General features: G+C 48.5%; 1 protein-coding gene across 1 annotated transcript in view; it reads right to left on the reverse strand.

Moving 5' to 3' along the window:
• msh6 (mutS homolog 6 (E. coli)) overlaps positions 1–7,618 on the reverse strand; it is a 10,597-nt gene extending 2,979 nt beyond the window's left edge. Inside the window, exons 1-5 of the mRNA XM_076285805.1 lie at positions 7,259–7,618; positions 6,147–6,349; positions 5,727–5,902; positions 2,614–5,200; positions 985–1,277 (exon numbers count right to left, since the gene is read on the reverse strand). Of these exons, the coding sequence (XP_076141920.1) occupies positions 985–1,277; positions 2,614–5,200; positions 5,727–5,902; positions 6,147–6,349; positions 7,259–7,512 (3,513 nt within the window). The 5' untranslated portion in view covers positions 7,513–7,618. The remainder of the gene's footprint in view (positions 1–984; positions 1,278–2,613; positions 5,201–5,726; positions 5,903–6,146; positions 6,350–7,258) is intronic.
• Between the last annotated feature and the right edge of the window lie 2,159 nt (positions 7,619–9,777).

Below are 9,777 nucleotides of genomic sequence, written 5' to 3' on the forward strand. Positions count from 1 at the left end.
TGGCGCAGTCCACCTCGTGATCACAGAAATCATAGTTTACCCACCTCTTATTTTACCACTACATCGCTGTTTTAATTGATAAAGCACTTTTCTACCCAAAGCGCTTTGCTGTGAAGGGGGGGGGGGGTGTCTCTCACTACAACCACCACCAATGTGTAGCACCCATCTGGGTGACACATGGCAGCCATTTTGTGTCAGAAAGCTCACACCAGTTTGATGTGTAGAGAGGGAATCAACCAATGGCAGGGGGAACACCACTCTTGCGGAAGGTACATTGGTCCTACCGACTGAACATTCATTTGGAAGCTACATGAAGAGTTCATATTAAACTGATTTCATACTGAATTAAATTTCATTATACGCGGAGAAGAATAGGGATTCAACATGAGACAAATACATCATAGGGATAAAATGTTTAAGGCAAATGTGTTTCATCATTTTGAAGCTATGAAAAAAACTAGCAACTGAGGGGATGACAGTTCCTAACTGTCAATATGAACTCTATATGTTTTACTATAGAGCTGTTGCCTGTTGTGGTACAACTAAGATAAGCAGTGTGCCTGTGTTAAACCACAGTCTCCTTCCTGCCTCACCAAACAAACTGTTGGCACAGGTGGTGGGTGTAGGGTATGCAACAATCAAGCATGAAGGTTGACAAAAACCAACCAGTGAAAAGTTGTATTGATAGGAAAACATGTTTTTAAATATGGTACCAATGACTGATCCCCTAGCCTTATTATTCAACACAAATACTTTACTTTTGGGGACATCTGAAAGGTGTGGGTGGTGAGAGATGTTTGTTTCCTGTGTAACTTTGTTTACTGTGTAACTTCAACTGAGTGAGAGCAACAGGGTTAGTAAGAAACTTGCACAAAAGCTGCATAATTACGTATCAAAAGCATAGCCAACAAAGAATGTCTACATACTAGTAAACTGATTTCCAACCACAGCATCTCACTAACAGTCCTGTCTGTTGAGACCCACCTGTCTCATGAGTGTGGATTTGCCCCCCATGTTGGGTCCAGTGACCAACACACAGGTTGCACTCTCCTTCCCTGCCCAATGGCTCTCGTCCTCCTCCGCGCCCGGGCAGCCGATGAAGATGTCGTTGGGGATGAAGTCGTCCCCGAAGAAGGTCTTGGTGACGCATGGGTGCCGGGACCCCCGCAGGTCCAGGAAGGGGGAGGCGTCCTGGTCGCTCCCCGGGAGCAGCACCTCCGGCCGGGCCATGGGCCCGTCTCCTGCCTGGCTGTACCGCGACAAGCTCAGGAGCACATCTGCCACACACACACAATGTACATACAGGCTTATCCTTCAGCAACGTGAAAACCATTTGAACCAACACATGTAGCCACATTTTACATTGACTTTAAACTTGAAATCCCACGCACATACATCCTGTTGTTGCAGGCAGCTCACTGCGCCGGGATTAGTGTGTGCTTCACCTCACTGTGTTCACTGTGTGCTGAGTGTGTTTCACTAATTCACGGATTGGGATAAATGCAGAGACCAAATTTCCCTCACGGGATCAAAAGAGTATATATACTTATACTTATACATCCAAACTAATTAACAGACCACATAAAGGCCCTTCTCTCTGCATGCGCTGAGCAAATACCCCCTTGACTAGCACTGCTCTCTCACCAACTAATGGAGCACGTATCCTTTTAGCCCCAGCCATGTCTACTTAATTCAGACTAATAAAACACGAAAGAGGCAGCCCGAGTTAGATTAGAGATCAGCGCAATCAACAGTCACCATAGAATGTGCTGCCATAATTCCTCTACCTGAAGGCGGAAGGAGCTTTTGAATATTTAAAGTCTCTGTGTTAAATGAGAACAGATGAGCAAAGACGGGGACGAGGCTAATGATCAGTTTCATAAAAGAGACTCCCGCTCTCGACTGTCGACAGCTCTCATTTTAAACTCTCAGTACCGAAGACATGACTACGCACGTCTTCCCCCTTGCGCTTATTCTTCGCTTCATCTGCAGAGCTAATTAATGGCCAAAAGGCCGCTTTCGATAGCTCACCGAGATAATCATCATCATCTGGGCAAATACAGCCCGGCTTCCACTAGTAGCGCCGCACTAAAGGCTACAGTGCACTCTTTGCATTCTGAATGAAGGGCGCCAGTGTGGCAATATCAATTATTCAAAGGAAAGCCTCTCTGCTAGCGATGGCCTGTTCCAGAACCGCATTAACAGCCCATTGGAGGGCACTAAACGGAAAGAGGCCGAGGGCCAAGAGGTGGGAAATCATTCGGGCCAAACAAACACTTATTGACACAGCTGGGGCGAATTCCATAATATATGTATGACCCTTCCCCTATCTGCCCATTCAAACTGTTTTGTCCCCGTCCTCCTCCTCCTCCACACAGATGGATTGCATACTCATACACTTATGCTTGACCTCATTATGGAGTAATTACTCCACACTTGGAAGAGCTAATTAAATTCACCACCGTGACCATCTCTTAGAATCTTTTGACTGTGAGAATGAGACCGTGAGTGAGTGTGTTCCACTTTCTCTCAGTGTCTGAGTAAGAGTGTGTGTGTGTGTGTGTGTGTGTGTGTGTGTGTGTGTGTGTAAAAGATCGGACGTTATTATCATACCGAGCACAGACATGCACTCCACGGCCGTCTGCCAGTCCCTGTAGTTCTTGTCGAAGTTGTAGAAGAGCCTCCTCATGCAGTCCTTGAGTGCGGCGTCCCTCTTCTCCTCCCAGCTCTGCAGCTCCGAGAACCAGCGCTCGATCTCCCTGGTGGAGTAGCGCTTCCAGCCCTTCTTGGTGGACCTCACCTCGTACTCCTCCGGGATGTTCCGCTCGGACACGCTGTCCGGGACCTCCATCTGGTAGCGGTTCCTGCCAGTGCCCCAGTAGGAGAGAGTCTTGCAGCCGAGCCTCTTCTTCTGACGGTCCAGGTACTCTTGCAGGTTCCTCTCGCAGTCTTTGACCCCACTCAAGGCCTGATCGTACTCCGGATCGAAGCCGGCCTTGGGGGTTATGACGCCGGTGCTGCGAGCCTTCTGGTGGTCGAAGGCCGTGTCCCAGCGCTTCAGCTCGGGGGAGAGGTCCGGGAAGAGTCCCTCGCCATCGTCCGTCTTCAGGACCAGCACCTGGCGGAGCATCTTGGAGCGGAACCCCTCGGTCACAGCCGACAGGACGGCAACGATCTCCTGCATGGCCTTGAACCCTTCGAGCGCGGCGAGGAAGTCAACGATCTTGCGCTTGCTGTAGACCACCTCCTCGTACATGACGGCCCGGCTATCAGGGTGGTCTTGGCCCTTCGCAGGCATGCCGATGCTGTGAATCTTGCTTAGGAGTCTCTCAAGATCCGGAAGCTTCTTGAGGAGATCGGTCACCTCCGACGCCTGGGCCGGAACGCCCATGAGATCTTCCAAGGCATCCAGTCGATCCGAGATGGAGGACGGGTTGCACAGTGGAGCACACAGCCACTGCTTCAGAAGTCTTTTGCCGAAAGGTGTGCAACAGGTGTCCAGACGCTCCAACAGAGTACCTTCCAGACCACCTGTGGATCCATTCTGGAGAATCTCCAGGTTGGCCAAGGTCACCTCATCTAGGACCATTCGCTGGCGGGTCTTGGCGAAAAAGCTGGACGATCCCTCCGACTTCTCCATCTCCACATCCACTGGAACGTACTCCTCGAAGTTGGCCATGGAGAGCAGCTCGTGGTCCACGAGACACTTCTTCAGGTAGAAGATGCAACCTCCAAGAGCCGAGAGGGCGAGCTCATAGCCCTCTTTAGGGGTAAGGCATAACGAATCGCTCTCGGAGGTCATGCTTTTCAGTGTGGACGGGAGGGCGGCGCCTCCAGAGTCTTCGCTCTTCTCAGCGCTCTCTTTGAAGTAGTTCTCCTCGGCCAGGGCTTTCAGAGTTTTCTGGGCATCCCAGAACTGCGAGCTGGCGCTGAGTCCCTCCTGGATGGCCGAAGACAGCGAGGCCTTGAGGATTTTGCGCGTCTCGGCCGACGGGTTGCCCTTCTCGAAGAGCACCTGCGCCGGTGTGTAGTGGGCCGCCAGCGTGCGCAGGCGTGAGCAGTGCCGGTCGTCGCGGAACTGGCCCACATAGAACTGGCCCACCGAGGTGTCCACAAAGCACACGCCGTAGGTGTGCGACTGCCCGCTGCCGCCCTCGCCCTCAGCCCGCTCCTTTATGCTCAGCAGGTACTTGCTGTGGCTCTCGGACGGCTCGCCGTCCAGCACGCTGTAGGTCTGCGTGCCGCGCGTGATCACGCGGCACACCTCGCGGCGCACCACTCGGTCGAACTTGGTGGGCCGCGCCATTTTCTTGCAGCGCGCCTCCATCATGTCGGGCGTCTCCGTCTGCTCCACGCGGGCCACCTTGTAGCCCTTCTGCACCAGCACGTCCGAGAAACGGCCGAAGGCGATCTCGGGGAAGCCCGAGTGCGCCCACGCGCCCTTCATGAAGGTGAGCCCCAACTCGTTGACGCCGATGACTGCGTCCATGTGGTAGAGCTCGTAGAACTTGCCCACCTTGTAGAAGAGCACGGCGTCGAACATCTTCGACTTGAGCTCCCACCAGCGGCGCATGCCCGGCGTGGTGCGGTTCAGGAAGTCGTCCGGCACGTAGAGCGTGGTGGGGTCGTAGTCCTCCTCGGACTGCCGCCGCCGCCGGGCGTCCTTCCTGCGGCCCTCCTGCAGCCACTCCAGCTTCTCGTGGTCCCACACGGTCACGGCGCCTTCCATTCCTCCGGCACCGCTGCTCTCACTGTCAAAGGTGGTCGGCGCTGAGAAGGCCGAGAGTTTGGACTTGGCACCTGCCGACGCGGATGAGGCGGATGAGGCGGCTGAGACGTTTCTCTTGGGTGGTTCTGAGGGAGCCAGCGCCTTGGGCTTGGCTTTCGCGGGCTTTTCCGTGGGACGCTTGCGCTTTAGGGGCTTGACGGGGCTGTCCGGTTCGGTCTCTGGCTCGATCTCCTCTTCCTCCTCCTCAACCTCTTCCTCACCGCTGCTAGCACCGTCCTCATCCTCTTCGCTGCTGCCTTCCGCCTTGTCGGGCTTGAACTCGTCGCCGGAGTCATCGCTGTCGGATGCCACCACAATGCGGCGCCGTTTGGACTTCTGGCCTTTCTCAGCGGCCATCCGGGATGAGCGTCGCCCGGACTTCACCTCCTCTTCCTCAGATTCCGCCTCATCACTCACGGTGGAGTTGTCAACCTGCAGTATAAATTGGTCTATTTAAATTCAACAAAACATTTAATGTGTATATGCCAACACCAAATTGTGAGTCTTTGCTACATGCAACGTATAAGTACATATTGCTACTACTTATGGTATTCTATAGCAAAGTCTAGTAATTTTTTTTCCACATAGATCTCCGTTTCTCAAGGTCACCAAGTACTGTCGGACCTGTCGGTATGAAAACAATTGGTTTTAACTAGCTTGAGTTGCTGCAGCCAACAGTTAGAGCTTCCAGCCAGCTACGTTGCTACACTAATGTTCATGAGCCCCCATGTTCATGCCCCCAGAGTGTAGCGCTGTAGCTGGATACTTTAGCTGTTTGCTGCAGTAACTCGAGCTACATAAAACCAATTGTTTCGTACCGACAGTACCCGGTGACCTCGAGAAACGGAGATCTATGTGAAAAATTGTGTTATATATTTTTTTATTAATAGCCCCATCATGTAGTACTAAGTTATTTATCACCACCACCTCCATCCACCTGTTCTTTGAAGTGCCTCACCTCCATCTCATCTTCCTCCTCTTCCTCATCATCAGATTGATCTGTGCACAGTGGCATCTTCAGTCTCTCCTCTGTACTTTTGGCCATGGCAGCGTCTGCCAGCTCCATGGCGCGCCGAATCACAGGCTTCCCACTGAAGAACAGGCCTCCTGATTTAGCCTCAGTGCTGTTTGAACCTGGCATGGACAAAACGGTAAACAACGGTTATCGTTATCTTGTTGAAGGTCAACAACACTCTCAGATTAACCCTTAACACGCCATACTTACCTGATACTTTACTAATCATAAAAGCAGTGGTACAAACCCACACCCAAGATTATATTTTCAGTCAGTCACACATCTACAGTGAGTTTTTGGATTTATAAACTGGTAGATTACACAAATGTACTCCAAATCTGCTGTACACTTCAGCACACTTACCTTGATATTCTCGCACATATTTGGTGCTCACCCAGCCTCGGGTTGGGGGCTCATCAAAGAAGTGGACATGGAGGCGCTGGTCTCGGCCCTTGCCCCGCATCTGTTGGCCGCTTAAAGGCTGGGGCACCACCATACAGGGCCACCAGGGGTGCCCTTCCAGCTTTGTCCACACCAGACCACCGGCACTGAAGGTGCATGATGGACTACACAAGAACAATGTGTTAGAGACCAGACTGGGCCTGAGGATTGAGAGGACCTACAGAGGACTACAACTCTGAATGTAGACTAACAAGCAAGATGCATTCTTAGAAACATTAGAGCTACACTCAAGCATATTGTATTCGTAAGTGCCATATAAATCTACTAGTTTGATGTAGCTTAAACTCCTGAATTTTGCAGCTGTAATACAGAGAAATCATGATCAACAAACAAGTGTATTTTTGCCACCATCACAAGTTTGCACAAGAATGACAAGACATGCAAAGAAAATGATCACGCCCCTCGAAAAGACCAAGTGCAACACAAAAATTACTTGATCGAACACAAAGTAAAACAACTAAACATGTCTCAAATGTGCCGTGCCAACCAGCTAACGCAGTCATTAAGATTAGGGCCGTGCAATCAAAAAATACAACTCATGGCCAGACCACAGCACTGAGCCCCCTCCCTCTTCCAAATTTTCCTAAAATTCCCGCCAGCAAATCGGCTCAGGCCTCAGGAGGAAATGCTCAATATGGGACACTGTGCAGCCATCTGGTTCTGCGACATCGTTAGCAAGGCACTTAGCTATCTATTGACCAACATTGCAATCGACATTTCGTACATTAACTGGCCATCTACTTAAAAAGTCGACCAAGTCAACAAGGTCACTATGCTACCCACCACACATGGGTGACACACGTAAACAATAACTTTCATACAACCACACCAACAAAACGTTCAGTTCAAAAAGCAATATTAATCACTTCACGAGTAAACAACATAGGCAGCAACCAGGTTAGCACTACTGGTTATCTTACGACCAGGTGTGCAACAAAACTGCTAAAGTAAATTGTGCCAATCCCCACACTCCATCGCTAAATTATCACGAATAGCACAATTGAAAAACTCACCTTTCTCGAACAACATTTGAAGGAGTTGTTTTCCCGAACAAGTTATTTAAGCCTGCTTTTGTTGAGGTTGCCTTGGGCTTTGCCGGCGTCTTTTTGCCGGATTTTGCTGCTTGTTTGGCCTCCTCTTTTGGAGATGTGTTAGACTTCTGCACCGAGGAAGGCAAATCAGCCTCGACAGGTGATGGACTTGGCTTACTTTTAGCAGCAGGCGGTGATTTAGTAAAAAAGTTGAAAAGTGAACTCTGTTTCGCCATTTTGCGTATATTCTCTAATAGCTATTTCGAGGATATACGTTAAGAAGATCTTGCATAATGCAGGTTGGTCCACTCTCGACAACATGCAAGCATGCTACAGTCTTCGCGGGAAATCTGCCACAAGAGTGAAACGGATGTGGGATGGACTCCTTCGGTCATCGGCTTTTTTTAGCCAATGAGAGTTTGGATTTCCTTTGAACACACCGGAAACATTTTAGACACACTGACACTGTCTGTTGAGCTCCTGACCTGATGAACCTTTCTCACAGTTGAACAAGTAATCGCACTGTTGTTTTTAGTTACATGGTTTGAATGCATTTAAGTGAGGGTAAGTTTTAAAATTACGAATGTTTCCATGTCTTTTACATAGGCCCCTTATAATGACGTTTCCCGAACTTCCAACATTGACCGGCAGAGAGCAGACGTCGTCTTGTTGCTGATGTTGATTGATTATAGATCCCAAACAGGGCCATTGGTCCAAAGTCTGCTTTGTCTGTCAATAACTTTCTTTGAAGATGACAAAGAACAAAGAAATGTAGGTGAAGATCACCTTATGTCAAATTTTAAAGTGTTTTCGTATATATATAAAAACTTCACAAGAAGTTTCCAGCCAGGGAAACACATGTTCTTGTGCAAAACAATGACCTGGTATAGGCCTATGGAGAAGGGGGGCAACATGGAGGCCTTTAGTGGTGTGATTGTGATGGTAACTTCTGGAAATAATATAACCTACTCTGGTTTTCATTAGCCTATATTAGCCTTATATTTGTTAACGGTTTGTCTATGCTCTTTGGACAGCACATCAGTGAATGTCAGAGAGCTCAGGCTGTGTCTGTCTCCTCAGTTATGTTTTACCTCTTATTCCGTTCTTTTGGGCTCTCATTTAAAAAAAATTTGGTCCAGCCAAGTCCGGTCTATGCAGTCACAGAAGACCAGTGCTAGGTAGCACGACACAAAGACAGCTTCTTCCCCCAAGCAGTCACTCTGTTGAACACTCAGAAACAGCCCCCACCCTTGCACTGAACAAAGTCATCAACATTGTTCTGCGTATCTACCTCATGTGTACTTCAATCTTACAGTTACAATATTGTTATTAATACATTATCATTGCACTGAACTGCCTTGCACTATATTTAGATTTAATCTTAAACCTCAGTCTACAGTATATGACATTGCACTATTCCCACCCTCTTTTCAATTGTATATTGCATCTGGCCTGTGCCTGTTGAGGTGTCCACGACTCGGCAAGCTTGACAGGGACAACAAGGAGGCGGACATCCCCAGCCGCAATGTACAGATGTAAATATTGTATTTATTCTTATACTTAACCATACTCCTGAAACGGGACACAGCTAAAGAAGTTACTGTGAGCCTTTGTATAATTATGCAAGCCTATGTTAGGTCTCTGTATTTTTTCAGAGAAAATATACTTTTTTCAGATTGTGGATTTATTTTTTTATTTATTTATTTAATACTGATCTATATGGCCCCCCTCTGCCTCTCTCTCTCTCTGTCCTGACCACATATTCACTCATGCTGCACCAGGGCATGTTTTCTGATGTGACATCTTCAGTCTCTAACACATGTGGGCTACATGTGCTGTCGGACAAAGCTTACACTCCTAGACATTACAGCAACAGTATTGTTTCTGTTCATTTATGAAAATGACACAGCTTTTCTCACTTTCTGAACGAATATGTTTGCAAGCACATATGGAAGAAGGCCCAATCAACATGAACTCAAAACTGGATAAAAATAACACAAGCAGTGTTTGAGATGTTGAGTCACCATTGTCTCTAGGATGAATCATGACAGGATGTACAGTACACACACTGTGTGCTACACTATGCATGTAGCCCTGTGAGCTGTGGGGCTTGTGTTTTCATCTGCAGTGTTTCTTTGCATTGTTGGGGTAGCATCTGTCAGCAATGCAATATCACACAGTTGTATAAATAGGACCTCAGTGGGTCATATGGTGTTGTTGTGTTGCAGTGGCCATGGGGGAGATACAAGGGAGCAAGAGGAGAAAAAAAGATAAAGGAGCCATTAGACCTTTAAGAGTGGTATGTATAAATCAGATGTTAAAAAGGGGAGCACCTAGAATTGGCCAGGCTTCGGAGGAATCTGAATAGGGAAATATGCATTATCTTCACAAGAAAGTCATGTCAGAGACGAGAGATAACATGGGCACATGCTGGCATTTCAAGAGTTCAGTGTGAAATGACACATTGTCCTCATGACTGGTGCTATTAGATTTTGTGCACA

Source organism: Alosa pseudoharengus, unplaced genomic scaffold, assembly GCF_046254945.1.
Source record: "Alosa pseudoharengus isolate Yale_2024_CS ecotype anadromous, Long Island Sound unplaced genomic scaffold, YU_APseudo_1.1 YU_APseudo_1.1_scf_15, whole genome shotgun sequence".
NCBI lineage: Eukaryota > Metazoa > Chordata > Actinopteri > Clupeiformes > Clupeidae > Alosa > Alosa pseudoharengus.